The sequence below is a fragment of the Sphaerodactylus townsendi genome, linkage group LG11, assembly GCF_021028975.2.
Source record: "Sphaerodactylus townsendi isolate TG3544 linkage group LG11, MPM_Stown_v2.3, whole genome shotgun sequence".
Classification (NCBI taxonomy): Eukaryota; Metazoa; Chordata; class Lepidosauria; order Squamata; family Sphaerodactylidae; genus Sphaerodactylus; species Sphaerodactylus townsendi.
Window position 1 is genome coordinate 27,356,388 of NC_059435.1, and position 19,295 is coordinate 27,375,682.

The 19,295-nt window shown below is 43.2% G+C and overlaps 1 protein-coding gene across 3 annotated transcripts in view; it reads right to left on the reverse strand.

The window, feature by feature from the left end:
- The window catches only part of LOC125441366, a 111,449-nt gene that overhangs the window by 78,244 nt on the left and 13,910 nt on the right, over positions 1–19,295 (reverse strand). For 2 of the 3 annotated variants that reach the window (XR_007245835.1, XR_007245836.1), the window contains exon 2: positions 1,971–2,191. Coding sequence is in view for 1 of the 3 variants with exons in the window: in XM_048511916.1 (XP_048367873.1) it covers positions 1,971–2,048 (78 nt within the window). In the remaining 2 variants the exon portion in view is untranslated. The remainder of the gene's footprint in view (positions 1–1,970; positions 2,192–19,295) is intronic. The other variant, XM_048511916.1, reaches the window with a different exon arrangement.

The following is a 19,295-nucleotide window of genomic DNA, read 5'->3' on the forward strand; positions in this document are numbered from 1 at the left end:
ACCAAAGAGTCACGGGGACATTTCCCTTTATCCTGAAAGGCTGTAAAGCACATGACTTCCTTATTTCCCTCCTTCAGCCCAAAGATCCTAGCCTTATTTTCATTGTCCTAATTTGCAAGTCACTGAATATCTGCCAGTGGATTTCTATTTGTCCTAGATGATATTGTCAAAACGGAAAGCAGAGGGTGCAAGTAGTTGCTGAGGATGTCCTAATGTCTTAACTGACACAATGTAGGGTTGCTGACATTTGCACTGACTCCAGTAGCTAAACAACTGTTTAATCTGGGTTATTGTTTAAATAAGATAGATCTTTATTCCCTCCTTTCCTCCCCGCAGGAGAAAACAAACATGCTTACAACCTTGTTCTTTCCACCTCTGTTATCCCCACAACCCCGTGAGATTGGTTAGGCTGAGAGAAAGTGATTGGCTCAATGTCACATAGCAAGTTTCAGTAAGGAACTGGTTGGCTACTGTGTGAGACAGAATGCTGGAGTAGATGGTTTGATCTAGCAGGGGTCTTCTTGTGTTCTTACAACAGAATGCGGATTGGGATTTGGCTCTAGGTCTTCCATCTCCTACCTCTTAATTGCATTGTTTATCTCCATTTCTTTAAGAATCTCACCTGCTGATTTCTACATTTCATACTTCTATTACATGAACTGGAGCAGCAAGTCATGCTGTTGGATTTTTAAAAGAACCAGTGGGCTCCCTTTCACAAACCCGCCCCAGTTTTTAAAGGCAGTCAATTCTTTACATGCTTGAAAACAGTCAGTACCCAGCATAACAGGACTTGTTCCTGAGACCCAAAACAAATGGAACACTGAGACATCTGTGAACAGATCTTCCAAACAGTTTGGATTGGTGTTGTGATGATGGGGTCAGAATTTAAATATTCTACCACAACCACTACATCGTATTTCAAATTAAAACCAGACTCCAAGTGCTTCTGTTAGCCTTGCTATGAGCCTGGTACTCCAGTCAATGTAACATGGGTGGTTGCATGGAAATGTAGGTTATCAACCTTAAGGTGGTGGATGTAGATATCCGCTATTGCAACCGATTTCCAGGTGACAGAGATCAGTTAACCTGAGAAAATGGCTGCTCTGAAAGGCAGACTGTATGGCACTATAGCCTGCTAAAGTCGCACCCCTACCCAAACCCCACCCTCCGCCCACAAAATCACCAGGATTTTCCCAGGCTGAAATTGGCAATAAGGTTGCCAGCTCTGGGTTGGAAAATTCTTGGAGTTCTTGGTGTGGAGCATAAGGTGGGTGGGGGATAAGATATAATGCCATAATGATTAACTTGCAAAGTAGCCATTTGCTCCAGTGAATATGATCTCTGTTGGCTGGAGACAAGTTGTCCTTTTGAGATATCGCCAGCCACTACCAGGATGTTGGCAACCTTAAATGGCAAACCTAATGGTGTGAGCAATAGTGAATTGAGTTAGTTTTTCTTTTTTTTACAGATGAAAAGGCTGGAATCATTTTTCTCAAAAAGCATAAGATCAGCCAAGCAAGTCTAAAAATTCTTGGTTGATCAGCAGTGCTTATAATTGGGTTTTTAAATTTTTGTTTTCTTGCCCTCCTTTGACAGTAGTGATCACCCTTTGAACAATTAACAGATCAAGGTCTCCGCTGTAATGTTTCGCAAGCCCTGCCTGTTATTGTAAGGGAAACACAGTTACGGCTTCTGTTATGGGGCCGGAATATGTGAATATTCCCTGTATTTCACAGTGCGTGTCCCCTCCCCCCAAGAAAATCACTAAAATAAATATTAAGACGTGTTGTCTCTCCTGAGTTGTGCTGAAAAAAAAGAGGAACTATTTAAGCTCAGTAATACATTTCTCAGTAATACATTTCACTTCATTTAACATTACTTAGTCCTCAGTATGTCCACATAAGATCTCAGTTGCTTTTGTCAAAGATAGCTTCATGAAATACTGTTTGCCGTGTTAACAATGAACTTACCTTTGATATATTGAACTGGATTCCAAGAACGCCTTTTTCCCTCCTGCATCTGCCATTTCTTCTGATTTCCAGAGTGATCTACAACACATTATGTATCAAGGCCATCTCCTGAAGTGCCTCTCGTCACCTGCGCAGACGAATGGCCTAGTGCTGCCTCTCATGCTTTACAAAGGTGTACCTTTAATCACTTTTGTGGGTCCCAGGACAAGCAGCATCTATTTCTAGAACACAGAGAATTAGTGACACACAGTTGTGGAAGACAAACAAAGCACTTGTTTTTCCAATTTAGTCATGACTCAAAAATCTATTTCAAGTTCCCGAATTGGTGGACCAGTGATCTTCAGCAGGTTCATGCCAGAGATAAGGAAGAAAAGAGGGAGTTGTGTAAAGCCCAAAGTTTTGCTGTCTGCATGAAAATTCTGAAGGCATATAGTGAGAAATGTTATTATGAGAATCTATAAAAATTATCAGTGTGTTCAGCTAAGTATTCACTATATAATGCAAGGATTAAGTCATCCCTGGACTTGCTGAAGTTGAACGTTCTGTAGTAACTGGTTGTAGTAACCCTACAAAACTATGCTCAGCAAAGGACAAGAGAGACCCCATCACTTCTGCAGCTGTGGAAAGGTCTACACCAGAACTACAAAACGCAGCATTTACACTCGTATTAAGGAGCACGAAAGACACTGTTGGCTTAAACATCCTGAAAAATCTGCAGTAGCAGAATATGCTCTAAACAAAACTGGACATAACATTTTATTTGAAAACACTGAAATTCTGGACAACTCGGAAGGTTACTATGTCAGACTACACAGGGAGGCCATTGAAATCCACAAAAACCAAGAAAACTTCAACAAGAAGGAAGAGACTCTGAGAATTAACAAAACTTGGCTACCAGTAATTAAAAACACCAGAATCAAAGGCAAAGGGCATGCTAGGTTCATGGACAGTGGACTACACCCAGACACAGGGTTTGCATTCACTAAGACTGTTGCTGCTGCAGGGAATGCCAATCTGAATTGTCTGAGAACCTTTATCTGGGAACCTGGGAATCAATACCTGGGTCCTTCTGTATGCAAAGCATTTGCTGTGGTGCTCAGTCTAAGATGGCTGTTACCTCATAGTTCTGAGGTCCTCAGTGGTTACCAACAACTCAGAGTCAGTTTTACTAGTTTTCAGGGCTTCTTTATTGGAAGTCATCATAATTTATGCATTCATGATCTAAACCTCAGACATGCAAAATCACCAGGTATTTCACTGTGTGTCTTTAATGTAGCCACATCTCAACATAGTCCTACAAAGCTATTTTCAAGGAATAGAGGAGCAATTAAAATTACTTGCCTGAGCAACTGTCAAATTTGGCAGAAACTGAATCAACACCACTGTGTTCACTGGTTTTCAAGTCACATGAGGCCTGTAGATCAGTGATCACCATCTTTTTTGAGGTGATCGCCATCTTTTCTTGCAGGCATCTTTGGAATTCTGATGGCATAGTGGGTGCAGCCACAAAATGGCTGCCCATGAGGCAGAGCCAACTGCGAAATGGTTGCCACAGCTTAAAACAGTGAGCATCCTTAAGACCTGGCGGCAACTGCTGCCAAAGCTATGTTTTGAAAAATTTGCACAGCCAGTCAAATCTCCAATAATGACTCGGCAAAAGTCCTACCTGGCCCTGCCCATTTCTAAAAACTCTTGACAAGCAACAGAAAAGGTATCAGTGGGCACTATGGCATACACAGGCAACACGTTGGGGATCCATTTGTTAGGTCCTAGTACAACGATCAATACGTTTGACTCTGGATATGAAATCAGAAGTCTTTATTGGGTTTACTGCCCACATCAGCAGAGACTCAATACAGCAGAACGCTAGATTTGGGAATCTTGGCTCCTGCAAGCACATTTATTCTCATTTCCTGCTTTAAAACCCCCCTCCCATCTTCCCTCAGAGTTTAAAGAACAAGGTGTGAAAAGCTTTGTTATGGAGTACTGAGTGTCTCAAGGCTAAGTGATAGTCTTCTGTCCATAGCCTCCCTCCTTCTGGAGGCCCCTGGAGGTCGCCTACTTTACTATGCTTCCAAGCACAGTGATTAAGAACAAAAGATCAATTTGCATGTGACAGCTAGGTATACGAAAGGCTATTTCCCCTTGCCCAGGTGTGGCCTTGGGCCTGGGCATGGTGATGCCAGGAAGGGTGGGAGCCATGCCTGACACGATGCTCTCTAGACCTGTCCTGCTTACATTGTGAAGCTGCATTTGTAGCACGGGCAGTGTAAGAAAAGTGGGACATGATAAGGATAGTGTGATAGGTAAAGGATGGGCATACCTAAAGGCCATTTCACAGATGTACCTTTTCCTACACAGATGTACAAACTAGGTATACTGATATATATTGTCATATGAAAACCACAAACATGCCTGCTGTGATTTCCTTGCTGGGAGGCCGTAATTCCTGTTGTGTTCAGCAAAAGAATACACAGCAGCACAGATCATCCTGTATGATGGCATATATAATGTTTCCTACACCAGCATATATCTTGAACTGGAATTGGGGAAACCTGGCTGGTTGAAATCCTTGTGCCCCCTTGAAGTTCACTGAGTAACCTTGGCTTGGAGCAGCCACTATCTTCAGCCTACCTTCCTCACAGAGCTGTTTCAGTGATAAATGAAGAAGGTTCTTAGTGTCTTGAAAGAATGTCAGAATGGAAATCTAATAAATGAAACCACCAAGTGTAAAATAACTCTCAGTTAAGTAATCTAGGCAGCCAACTGAAATATTACCCTCAAAGGCTTTTGAGTGGACCTGCAGCCCTCTGCAAAGGATTGTGCAGTTTGTATTAATTGCTTCCAGTCCAAATGCTTTCTGCTTTGCCATCTAAACTTCTCATAAATACTACAGTGCGTCCTCAAAGGCTTCTGTCTCATGCCACAGCAAGAGAAGTGTGAATTGCACTTTAAGAGCAACGTAAATAAAAATCCATTCTGATCCACTGAAATTTCCGTTTCATCTTTTGAAAAAAGTAAAGTTTTGTTTACCAAGTTTCTCCTTCAAAGAAAAAGAAAACCCAAATGTTTTCAAAGGGACTGTCATGGCAATCTTTTGGCATCTGCAGCTCAAACAGGAGTGAATAGCAAACAGCTCGTATCAATATCCTCATTCTATTACGATCTTGGAACGCCTCCAGGAACTAATCTTCCATATTTTGTGATTTCTGTTCTGTTGGCTTGTCAGCGACTCTTTATCACACGGCACATGCTTTGCCTTCACAAACAGAATGGTTCTCGTAGGTCACGGCACAGTTGCAAGATGGGTGTTGCCGAAGAACTACAGCAGTGTGTTGCAAACACCTGTGTTTTGCAATACAGCTGCACCAGCTACCGTTTGGAACAAGCCTGTGCAGTTATTGTGACCTTTTTTTAAAATTTAGACTAACTAACAAAGGGGGGAAAACATTTTGCTAATACTAGAGCTCTCAAATCCCATTCAGTCTCTCTATAACAATTACTCAACCTGTCTGAACAAAGCCCAGAGCCTCTCTCCCTCTTAGTAGAAAACTATTAGAAATACATGACAAAGGAACCCAGGCAATAACCTTACAGTGCTCCTGAAGGGCTTAGCTAGACCTTGACTTTTTTTAGAAACTATTGTGACTGCAGCAAGGTGGCCCTTTGCCACGACTCACAGCCAGCATCCATAAATGAACTTGCTGCAGAATCCTGACCAGCCCAAGATATATTGGTTGTCATATTTAAATTGTATTTTTGTACTTGCTGTGGTGGGTTTTCAAGGTGGTGTGGCCATGGTCTGATAGTTTCTGCTTCTAACATTTCGCCCACATCAGAGGTGTATCTAGGGAAAGTGTAGGCCACTGCAAAATCTGACTTCTGCCCCCCCCCCACCAAACAATGTTTTGTGTATGGAACCGGGGGGGGGGGAGGAGGAGGGGTGTGGTGGACAATTTTCCACCCCCCACGTGACTAAATGGCTGCAGTCCAGGGACATTTGACCTCATAAGTTCCCCTGGGCGATACGCCCCTGGCCCACATCTAAAGTGGGCATCTTCAGAGGCATGTCATGGTAATTGCAGGTGCAACTGCAACTGCAAATGAACTCTACCTGAACACATGCAAATACACTTCACTCCTCCCATCTGTGAAATGGAAAAAAACACATGCCCTACCAGATAGTCACTCCAAACTGTGCCATGGAAAGAAACACGTCTTACTGTGACATGCCTCTGAAAATGCGAGACATAGATGTGGGTGAAATGTTAGGAGCAAATACTGCCAGACCACAGCCACACAGCCTGGAAAACCCACAACAGCCAGTAGATTCTGATCCACATTGTTGTACTCGTTTGTGAAGTTCTTCATTTCCCTTTGGGGAGAAAAGGGGGATATGAATACTTAAATAACTAAATAAATATATGGTTTGCTAGAATAAAACTGCAGTTAGGCCATTGATGGTGCAACAATATGGCTCCCAGTAGCTGAACCTTCAACCATGGCTTCCCTGCTGTCAGTGCTCTCCTTTTGAACAACAGCTTCTTCATGTCTTAGTCTTTACTTTCACGTAATCTTTACTTAGGCTCATTCCGCACATGCAGAATAATGCACTTTCAAACTGCTTTCAGTGCTCTTTGAAGCTGTGCGGAATGTCAAAATCCACTTGGAAACAGTTGTGAAAGTGGTTTGAAAACGCATTATTTTGCGTGTGCGGAAGGGGCCTAAGTCTTTACTTTCACATATTGCTTTGGCCTCAAAGGGTAGGTCATCTGACCAGCAGACTCAATCAAGAGACCTTGGTCTCTGTACATCACCCAGTGAATTTCCATGCCAGAGTGCGGGTTTGGTTCTTCCGTATTCTAGTCTGACGCTTCAAGCAAGGTGTAGTGAATGAAATGGTGTCAATAGCAAGGTATTCAATTGGATAGAGATTAAGATGTGACCCAGGGCACGCCTGGTGTGTGTGAAAATTGCCCCTTCCCCCCTCGCCCCACCACACCAGGCCTGGCCCTGCCCTGCCCTGTCCCACCAGCCTGGCCTGGTTTCAACTGGCAGATTTTTCTGCCAGCTGGAAAAGATACGTGGGGGGCACAGGGGGAAGGGGGAGGAGCCCCGGTGGGGGCAAAAACACGGAGCGCACCCTGGGCGCATTCCTACTCAGCTATGCCTCTGGAGGATAAGCCATACCATTCAGTCATGTGACATGACTCAGCTTTGAAGCAGAACGGCAGGAGAGAAGGCACTGTGAAAGAGGGGGGAAAGCAGCACCGAACCTGCATCATGACAGAACCAGACTGTATACTGAAGAAGTATCCATCCACCTGGAAAACATGTTTGGGTTTTGTGCTGTGTGAATTAGCCCTCCATTCTTGTTTATTCTCTCACAGCGCTGAAAAATAGTTTACAACCTTGGCAGTGCCTTCCATTCTCTTCTAATAACACAATCACCTGGGTGCAATAGATAATTCTGCAGGAACATGAGTGGAATTCAGCCCTAATGCCCCCAGGTTATGAAGAGAAGCCTTGTATTAAACATTTTAACAACCAGGGACGATAAAGTTTGAAATTGATGGCAATGTATGGTGAAGTATCTTAAATAATATAAAATGCCCCTTTGGCTGAAAAGAGCCAGCAGTTGATAAGTTGTTAAATTACCGCCTATGGCTGACTGCCTGCGTTCGGAATGTACAGGACGATAAGGCCGCAAATGATTATTGCTACACAGAGTGGAACCATTTCCAAAGAAACTGATTTTATGAATGAGAAGTTATTGATCATGATTAAAAAGATTGCCTTTGTGGCAGAGCCAGAGTTGTTGAGCCAGTTTTGAAAATGACGGTATCCTGGTTTAAAGGCCCTTATAATTGTTTAAGATGATGAATTTGTCTCTTCCCAAGGAGGAAATTGGTTATAAAACTTAAACCACCCTAAAGTCTGCAATACTCAAACACATATGAGCCATTGTCCATTGTGCCTACCCCCTGTCACCTTTATCCAGAGCTTCTGGTGCATTGAAATCTGCATTCTGATTGCCGGCATGGTCTCTATTAATTTCAGTGGACAGAACAGAAAAATGCATACATGAATGGCTATGGGTAATAATGATATAATTAGAGCAATCCCAATATAATTAGAGCAATCCCAATAATAGGCCCTTACAGCAGTGGCGTAGGAGGTTAAGAGCTCGTGTATCTAATCTGGAGGAACCGGGTTTGATTCCCAGCTCTGCCACCTGAGCTGTGGAGGCTTATCTGGGGAATTCAGATTAGCCAGTACACTCCCACACACGCCAGCTGGGTGACCTTGGGCTAGTCGCAGCTTCTCGGAGCTCTCTCAGCCCCTTGTTGTGAGGGGGGAAGGGCAAGGAGATTGTAAGCCCCTTTGAGTCTCCCATAGGAGAGAAAGGGGGAACATAAATCCAAACTCCTCCTCCTCCTCCTCCTCCTCTTCTTCTTCTTCTTCCATTCATGACCAGACTGGTATGAAACTAAACTTGCTACATATGAACTGGGGCTTAACGGTGCAATCTTAAGCAGAGTTGTACCCTTCTCAGCTGCTTGACTTCAGTGGACTTAGAAAGATGTAATTCTGTTCAGGACTGCCCTGTTAGTTGTATTTAATCAGATTGTGCCTACAGTTGAGAAAGTGTTCTACCCTTTTTCTGCCCCCCCCCCCTTTAAATATTTGGAACCTATCTTTTCAATCTTCTGTGCTCGGGTTAAATATACCCTGTTTCACCAATTTTCCCTCCTTTGCCTTCTGGACGTTTTATCATCTCTGCCATTCTCCTCTTAATGATTGTCAATCTCTTTCCAGAACTGTGAATACACCCCATGGACCAAATAAAGAAGTACCAGTGCTAGGTAGGTGGGTGTTATATTGATCGAACTACAGCAAGATTGCACAAGGACGTCATCTGATATCTATATCTGTATCACAGTCATTTTATTTAATGTTGGATTTTTCTACTGGATAATATTTATATGCCTGGTGTTCAATCCGCCTAATTGATTATGTGTAACAATGAAAGCCCCAATAATAAATGATTTTATTCACTGACTTGGAGACATAAAGAAACCTCCCCTCTACATTGCAATCTTTCAAGGTACGTGTAATATTTTTCTGACTCTATTACTTGATGCACAATTGTAAAAATATTTCTTAAAGTTATGTAAAATCAACCATTAAAAGAAGGTGACAGTACTCAGACAAGCCAAGAAAACAGGGAAGCAGACACAATCAAAATACAGAAATCCTATTTTATAAAAAAATTAAGGAATTGAAATCTGTCAACTCAACTGCGCAAATTAAATTCCTTTCCAGGCAGATGTACCAAAATATGGCTGGTGCATGTGCAATAGGCAGACCCAAAATTTCACTGATCTAAACTGTATAACAAGGATAATAGTTTCAGTGTTCATGGACAGAAAATAGGGGGTGGATACCCTGTGTTCCATTTATGTCTTAATTCTTCTCTGTCTCTCACACGGTAACCTGGGGCAGTGAAGTGATAAGAGTTCTGAATCGTGTTCAATAACTATGTCAGTTTTATAGGATTTTCTCTTACAAGGCTGCAGTGTAATAGAGTGACTATTTTGTGGTCTTCCGGGACCATGATTCTGGCCAGATAGGGATGGATAAGATGAAGGATAAAGCTATATATGTCTAATGTATTGTCAAAGGCTTTCACGACCGGAATCTAGAATTCTGCTAGAACACAGCCATACAGCCCGGAAACCACACAGCACCCCTATATATGTATATATTATGCTTTAATATTTTTTAAAAAAATGGATGGCCACCTGAAGCTTGTGGACTGGGGTTGGCTGATGACTGTGCCAGCATTTGGTTTGTTGGTGTGTATGTATGTAAGGCAAGTTCAAAAATGGGAGTGAATGACCCACTGTTTAAGGTTGCTTTCATGAGACAACAAGTCTCTTGTTAATAAAGTAAAGGCAGAGGCATTTGCCATGGCAACCAAGCATTCATATACCAGGTTGCCCATACTTTCTTTGATCCAGTCTCTGGCAGCAGCCCTTTCCCCCTTGCACCACCAGAGGTTTTCTGTGAGGGGGTGGGGGTGGGGGGTGAGGGTGGAATCCTAACTGGTAATTGACATATTGCTGTATGGTTATAATACATTGTGTCAATTGCCAAATTAAAAAACAAAATGAGAAAACCCTCAGGTGGTGTGGAAGTAGGTAGGAATGGTGGCTACTGGAGAGTAGGACGAGAAAAATGGCATCACTGTGAGTAGGACCATGACCGATCTGGACTGCACTTTCACATCCACATGTCAGCTACCCAGGTTTTCGAGGTTTCACGCTTCAGGCCTGCAGCTGGGCAATGCCAGATTTAGATGAAGAGAGGTCCTAGGCTATTTCACTTGTAAGGCCCCTCCCAACCCCCCACCTTCACAACTGGAGGAAGATGGAAGAGTATTTTTTTTAAAAAAATCTTATTATTATCAGTATTATTCTGAAATGAGTGCAGGGAAAATTACTGAAGGGTTGTTTAGAGACTACTGTTCATTATGGCAGCATGTATAAGAAAGGCCTATGCCAGTGTGAAAAATATTATACACTTTGGCTGGAGGTCCCCTAGATTTTGAGGCCCTTAGCTTCAGCCTGCCAAGTTTATAGGTTAGTCTGGCACTGGGCAGGGGCAAAGGAGGGCAATCAACATCATCATGATGCTATTAAATTACTTCCAGCATGATGTCATCAGGTCAGGTGACATTCTTCAAGTCACCAACAAACCAGCGATGCACCAAGGTGTGCTGGAAGTGACATCATCCCATCCCCCGCAAGGGTCTCCCCTCAAACCGTGGGACTCTGGCCACCTTTCCCATTAGCATCAAAGCCAGACCTTACACCCACTGTGGAAGCAACTCAGACCTTTCACTTTTCTTTACACTAACATGCTGAAAAAGACAGTTATCAATAAAAAATTGTTACAATCTTCTGTGATATCATAGAAATATTGGCTCATGGCGTGATGTTACAAGTGTCCAAGCAGGTGCCTGTTGCTATCTCCCCCCATGCCTATCAGTATTCGGAGGTTTACTTCCTCAACATGGAAATTCTGTTAAGTCATTGTGCCTAATAGCCATTGATGGATTTCACCTCCATGAGTCTAATCTTTAAAACCACCTAAATTAGTGGCAGTGAATTTCGCAAGTCAATTACAGAATAAGTAAAGAAGCATTTCTTTTTTTCTGAACTGTTTCTACTGCTGATCACCTTCTTTGAGTATCTGAGTTACAGTGCTACAGAAGCAATATATATTTCAGCTCACTTTCTCCACTCTGTGCATAATTGTATAAAACTCTACCATGCCCCCCAAGTTATCGTGTCTTGGACAAGATAGAATGATGTTTATCATTATTAAAAGGTTAACTTCCTGTCTATGTGTTGATCCATGTGCAGCATCAGCCAGCAGGCTCAAACCAGTGGAGGAAGGGGAGCTTCCTTTGTACGCAAAGAAGTCTGCAGAGGAGAAAAGTGGGGAAGAGGGCTACCTTGGTAAGCTTGCTTAAAGGCCCATTGCAGATTTCCCCTGTCAAAAACAACCTCACACGTGACATATCTCTGTGCGCCAAAAGTGTGTAAGCACTGGTTACTCATCTTTGCAATGGTAACCTGTTTTCTGTCTGTCTGTCCACCAGCAGAATCCACCCAGATGATGGAATCAGAAGGGGAGCATCCTTTGGGCCTGCAGAAGGAAGGTCTGATGCAGGAATTTGAACTTAGTGCATAGGAGGGAGAGGTTGAGGTTGTGCCCACAACATCTAGGACAGTGACACATATTGCTCATGCAGGTATCCATCCTCATATTTGTGGTAACCAAGAACATGTAGTGTTGTACAAGTTGCTCAGCAATTAACTGTTTATTATCAACTGCAGGGTCTTCTTCTGGGATCACATTACCACCTCACCAGGCAGGCACTTCTGGAAAGCATGATGAAGAGGAGGAGGAGGAGGAGGAGGAGGAGGAGGAGGAGGAGGAGGAGGAGGAGGAGGCATTTGTATTTATACCCCACTCTCCTGTAAGGAGACTCAAGGCAGCTTACAAACTCCTTTCCCTTCTTCTACCCACAGCAGATACCTTGTGAGGTAGGGATCCTCTCTCAAGATCAGGTGAAGCTCTTAGTAGAAAGGGTATGCTGCCAGGGAATTGACTATTGTGATGTTGTGTGTCATGACCTTCTTGTACTCCTGATTCAGGGCTTTCATCTTTGTGTGGGACCGCACTGCTGTCCATTCAGGATTCTATCCCACCATTTGTTCAGCTATATGCTTAACAATATCAATGTTTCTATGTGAACTTCCCAAGGCCTCCTACACCTTCTCCTCTCCCCAGAATGAGATCAGATCAAATGTTTCCTTCCCCTGCCAAGAGACCACTTTACTACCATGTCACTTGTCAGATTCCATTTTGAGCAAAGGTGGCAAGCACACAGATAAAAATAGAGAATCACACCATGAAAATGATGTTTCAATGCAGCTGGCAAACTAATGCACATTGGTCCTCAAAGCAACTACCCTGTATTTCCTAAACCCAACTGAAATTCATTGACCAAACAGTATTCATCTGCTCATTTTCCACAGTTAAGTCCTGTAAAAGTTGCACTCAGCACCTTTACGGTGTACTTTGGAAACTAAACAAAATGGCAACTGATTACATAGTGCAGTGCTTAACAAACGGATTATGTTTACAGAGCAGTGATAACAATTAGAAAACACCAACAGGAACGGAAACATGGCTTGAAAAATCAGTAAAGATTCTCTAATCTGAGATAATTCCATCTAGCAAATTATTGATAGAACAAAAAAACCCAGATATTTAAAGGGGGGTATACATAGCAAGAAAAAAGTAGACTTTAGAAAATAACTGAGCGCCCAATAAGGTTCCAAGCACAAGATACAGCAGAAAAGGTAGTATCTGAATCACACACAGCACTGTTCTTATTAGCAAATTAGCAGTAATGTCAGCGATGGTTTTAAAAAAGGATAAATGGAAGGGGGGTGGAGAAAGAAGGATGGTTACCTCAGCAGGGGAAAGTTTGATGGGCACACAGTGCTGCACAAGGGTGGGGGAAACAAGACCAATACAAGAATTACACAGCATGCCCAATGCCAACATGAAATCAGAAAAAAAGTCATCATTTTACCGCTGTTGAAAAACATGAAGAAAATCTGAACAGGTGCTGAACTGACTGATGAGGGTAGAAAACAGAAACAAACCCAACTAACAAGTAGCTTGGCACCTCAGAGAAACACATGTGTGTAAAAGGCCCTCATCTCATTAGATAACTCCTCTCACATAGATCAGCGACTATGCCTCCACCTTAAAATGTTGTCCCTTGCCAAATGATTCATTGACCATTTGTCGAGCGGTATATCTCAATCAGCATTTTGAGACAGGGTGAGAGTTTGGGAACCCTACAACTTTTGGGCCATTTCAGTCCTCAATGACCTGTAACTTAACATATGGGAGACTGACCCTGATACCAATCTCATTTCCAAAACAAAAGCAAACTTGAATAATTGAAGAGCCATTTTTAAATTCCAGACCTTCAAACAACACAGTTTCACAGCTGATTTCAAGTATGCTTGGCTGTTATTCTTACTGAGATTTTCTTTTAAAAAAAAATCGTCCCCTGGCCAATGACCGAAGCAAAAAGATTTCACTGTAAGAAATTAAAACCAACCCAGAGGCTTTCCCCTCACAAACCTGTGATCACGTGACTTGCAATTCTATAATTTTATTGACCTTATGCAGAATCAGTCTCGAAAGTGTAGCTAGCAGTACAAATTGTTAAAGTAGACCATCCGTCTTTGTCTGACAAACTGTGATAATTGGATTGTCTGGGAAGGGGGGGAAAATAACAATTGGAGGCAAACCTCCGCACAGAATTAAAAGCTAGTCAGTCTCCTGGTTAATAGCATGGTATAAAAATGCAAAAGGGGCTAATGATAAGGAAAGGGAGTTCCATTAAGCCATGTGCCTGATGCAGGAGGGTATTACTGACCCCCCAGAAAGATATTCAGCAGGAATGGTCAAGCAGCAGAAACAGGTGCAGAATTAAAGGCAAAGCGACAGGCCTGGTTTTCTTTAAGCCTCTCCATCTGCAGGTTTAATGACTTTGGGTGCTAGAAAGCCAGGAATGGCTGCTGTGTTTTGTTTGTGAAAAGGTCATGCAAAGAAAGGGAAGAGATCCACAACTGACCGAATTGCTTTGGACAGACTGTGCCGCATGTTCTTTGCCGCGTTTAACCTTCAGAAGTTTATTTGGTGCATTGAAGGACAGACACTAAATATAGCCCCATTAATGGAGATGGAAGAGTGTTGGTGTGTCGGAAAAAGGCAAGAGGGATGCTACAGGGACCACTCCTTGGCTTGATAATGAGCCATCATCATTAGAAGATTAACTGGCAGAAAGAACGAACACCCCCTTAATAATGCACACATCGCTATGACAACCGCAGAATTTGATAGCCCGGCACAAGTTTACGGTGCCGCGTCCAAAATTGGGTATGGGCAGCAACATCTTCAAGCCGGTGCCTGCGGCTTGGAGCTGATTTGGTTCCCTTACAGTCCGCAGCCTAGAAATTGGCTCAAAGTCAAGTACTCTGACTTAAGGGCTTTATGGTTCCGAGTTGCAGTTCACAAATTGAGCTCTGCTGTCATCTCTCTCCCCCCCCCCTTTTGTTTACATGGCAAGATTGGCCAGCGGGTTAATGTGTCTCTCCTAAGATTGCTAAATTGCTGTCAAGTATTAGTGTTGGAGCACGCTGACATAATTATCCCACTGTACCCCATATAATTAGCAGAGCTAAGCCCTGGCTGTATTAATACCCTGATTAATTATGGTGGAAGGCATAAACAAGGATATTAATGCTCAGAAAGTATCGGGGATCGCTATTTGACAGCCCATATGGTTGTCTGCGAGACCACTAGGGATTGTGTCGAATCGGGAGCTGCGCGGTGCCCCTGACTGTAATGAGAAATGAGAAAACTGCTGAAAAATTGATGCCGCCTGCAGATTGCACAATCCGCTGAACAGCAGGGGGTCGGCTTCTTATATCTCCCACTCTCGGTACAATATGCTAATTTCGCCATGCAGGCTGGAGTGTTGAAAAAGGGAAAGAAGAAAAGGTTTCACAAAAAAGGGAGGTGGAATGCAAATGACAACACAAAGATCACTGCAGAGTAATCCATGAGCTTTATATGGATTAACTGTGTTGGAGCAACTCCCCCCCCCCCACCCGCTTACGCTTAACCCCTTCAGGCCCACCACTAGCAACATTTTCCTTTCCTGCAGCTAAGAAAGAAACTGGGGGCAGAAGGTGGATGTAATGAGAGAGCGCCCCCAAAGTCTTGTTCTCATTCTTACACAGAAAGTCCTGCATTGCCCATTGATCCCTGGAATGTTCAACCCAGAGCATGAGATTTGGAAAAGGACACCGCAGGTTATGTGTCACAGTCGGTCCTCTCAGTGAATTTTGGCCCCTTTCGCACATGCAGAATGATTCAGTTTCAATCCACTTTCAATGCATTTTGCAGCCGGATTTTACTGTGCGAAATAGCAAAATCCACTTGCAAACAATTGTGAAAGTGGATTGAAAGTGCATTATTCTGCATGTGTGGAAGGAGCTTTTATCCCCAACAAAGTTGCCTCAGACTATAGGGCTGCCACATGACTTGCAGAAAACTGGTTTTACCATCGGTGGATTCCGCACAGGCCAAATATAACGGTGTGTAGGACAGCATATAAAACCGTTGGGAGGAGGACTTCACACAGGTCCCATTCCCAAAACGAGTTTGACCTGTTTTGTTCCCCCAGCCCAGAATTTTTGAAGACTGCTAAACCAACGATCCTTTTGCATGGTCCTGGGTTGGAGGCGCTCTAGCATGAACACAACAGGCAGGAGATGCTTTCCCCCTATCCCTTCCACCAGCTCACTTTAAGTTCTGTGCCGTCCACCGTCAGGAAGAATCTGCCCACCTGCCATTCTGTGTGGGTCACCCAGCAGGTTGTGGGCAGATTCTTTGAGCATCCAACAGGGTGCAAAGTCCCCCAAGCACGTTTTCACCCCAGCAAGTATGACCGATTGACAGCAACACATTCATTATTGCCTGGCCATTGCAGGGGGCTCTGTTTTTCTTTTCTTTTGTGTGTTGCTGGTGCAGGTTGGATGATTGGCATGGCTGTGGGGGTTCACTGTTGTATGCCTGCATAGCTACATATGTGTTGCAGGAAAAAAAATTAAAGAGAGAGAAGTGTCTTTGTGCGAAGGCATGAAAGCAACCGGAATTGTTTCTATGGGCTCCAATCACTGCCTAAATGGGCGAAGGGCACACATGTGGACAGAAAAAAGGAAAACAGGTTCTGTTATGATGACTGCAATCTATTATACATATGCTGTGTGGAATCCAACATAGTACCCTCACCCCGTAATTCCTAGAGTTCCCCTATTTCACTTCTGAATTTTCTTTGGAAATGACATAGAAATGCAGCTGACCTCACTGACTTTTCCCCCCTTTTTTCTCCCATGGATGCTCCAAGTAGCTTCAAGAAGCAGACAGGAAAGCTGGCTAGCAGCAGAAGTCCTCCCGCCATAGTGGGATGCATAGCAGTCCTAATTCAAGCTATGGGGAGAAAGCTAGATGATGCTTTCTTTGAAGGGTCTGTGCTTCCGAAAGAAAGCTGTAACATGGGGCTCCCCTTTAAAACAACCTAGAAACTTTAGTGGGCAAACACAGCTGCCGGATTATTGTTGGGGGTAGCAGACATGCTCATTTACACATGCTGGAGACTGACTGCAAGTTCAGCTTAAGATGTTGGTTCCTACCTTTAGAGCTCTTCATGCTTGGAATCCACCCAGATGTTTTAATTCAAACATCACAAGTGTTGTACCAGCTGAAGTAGTAGGTACATTGCTATGGCTGACCTGGCCTCCAGGCTCCCATTGCTGCAATGATGTAAGAATTCCACTCTATTGTAAAAACCATAAAGTTTTGGGGAATTCCTAGAGCACCACATGATGCTGATTTCCACATTCCCATTCCCCCATTTTTTTCCTGAGGGTGGCTAGGTACAGACCAATCCTATGCAGAGTTAGTCCAGTCTAAGTCCATCCAGCATAGAACTACACTTAGTTTGATAAACATCTTTTATTATACTACTACTCTGCATTGTTCCTCAGTGAATGGGTTTCCAGGGGGTACTAGGGGGTTTCTATACATAATGTCTCTACCACTGAATTCATCTTGTTTTGAATTAGATTTGTTTTGAGTAATTCTTCCAGTTTGTGCACCTTTTATACCAATCAGTTTCAACTGTTTCCATTCTGCTGTGCACATCTTTTATTTGAATTGTTGTACCTTACTTTCAAGGTTCATCTTTCCTCTCCATTGTGACAGATCCATAGAATAGAACCGATGGTCTTTATTGCAGGCACAATGAGATTGCAACAGCTCTTTGCTTTTGAAATTTCAATCTGGCTATCCAACTGTATGCAGGAAAGACTTGTCTCACAGTACCACAATCAGCTGCAAGGCTACATTAAAAGCATTTGAAGCCCTTCAACAGAAGAGAAAGAGAGAGTTCCATTTTTGTTTCTCCAACTGAACAGGCTGTGGCAATTGGCTTTCATGTCATGGACCTCTTCTGAGCCTGGGATGAGAGGGAGCCTTACAGACTAAGTTGAAACAAGGTAAACCAATGTCTCTTTGCTTACGTACTTGCGCAAAGAAACCCTTCAATTTATCTCCTTTCTGTTAAAACCGAAGAGATGGATTCAAACTGGTTTTCACACTGAGAGACAACATTTCCATCTGGAGAATGTAACTTTCCTGGCTACCCTTTACAGCTGCAGGCTCCAAATGCTACCCGTAGGGAACGTCATGAGGGCCAAATTGGAGAGTCTGAACAGGAAATTTGTGGAAATTGCACCTCCTTTCCATTAGTGGAGGTTAGCTCCTGTTCTTTAGAAAAGAATGGAGAAGTTGGATCCAGGCTCGCATTTCACCAAGGAAAGGAGGGGCAGCAATAGATACTATTGTGGTTACATCTTGAAATGTAGTGGTGGCTTCTCTATGTACTCAGTTATGAGCACAAGCAAAAGTTCTATCTTTCCCCCTCTTTTAGAAGATTGTTGTGAATAAACAGCAGAAAAATAGACATGATATAGCGCCTTTGCTGATCAATAAAGCAGATTACTGTTTGCTTAAAGTATGCAGATGACAGAGAAAGATGGAGGCCACCTTAGGATACAGCATTTAACAAAAAACTAGCATCTGTAAGTCCACATTTAGCTGTACTTTCACCAGCTGCTGTATCTAATCTTTGGAATGTGTGGAAAAATACTGGCCTTTGAAGAGATTAGCTCAGCTTCAGACAAATGATGGGCTTGTAGTCCAGTCCTGTGCCTGTTTGCTCATAAGAGTCTGGCCAAGTTCAGAGAAACTTACTCCTAAGTAAGTGTACAACATGTTGCCGCTTGTGTATTGGATGTGTGATGTAGTGATTAAAAATTATCCCGATACATATATACATACATATTGTTTAATTCATTTATGCGCTACCTTTTTCTTCAGTGGGGATCCAAAACAGCTTGTATCATTTCTCCTTGCTTTTATCTTCACAGCAGACCTGTGAGGTAAATTAGGCTGAGAGAGTATGATTGGTCCAAGAGCACCCAGTGAGATTCCATGGCAGGTGAGGATTCAAACCTGGCTTTCTCAGATATTAGTCCAAAACTCTTAAATTTGCAGAGTCAAGCCAATGCTGCGGGGCTGCTCCGAGGCAAAAATGTGGCAGCCACGGAGCAGCACTGGGCACAGTGAAGAACTCCTGATTGCACCGGGGCATTCCCCGTGGCAACAGAGGAGCAATTTCGCCGTGAAAAATTGGCCCTGGTGACTATAATTGAGGACCCCAAGTTATGAAGGCATTTAAAGTTCAAAACCACCTTGAAATGAATGTGGAAACACACTGGCAATCAATGTGTCTGTTTCAAAGTGGGCCACATAGGTTCCTGGTGACTAGCTCCTGACAAATGTCAGACTGCTACATTCTGGATTTACTATGTGAACTTTGGCTTGGACTCTACTGGCTTGGACTATACTGAAGGCAAAAGAGGCTTTAAAAATGGAACTCAATCAGCCCAGTAATGTTGCATCACAATCCAGAAACAGCAACTGTGGGTAAACAGCAGCAGCAGCAGCCCAGGAGAGAAGATAGGGAGGTTCTGAGCTATAAGAATGCTTTTCCATCTGCTCCCCAGATATTAATAACTCTCAAAGTTGGACTGT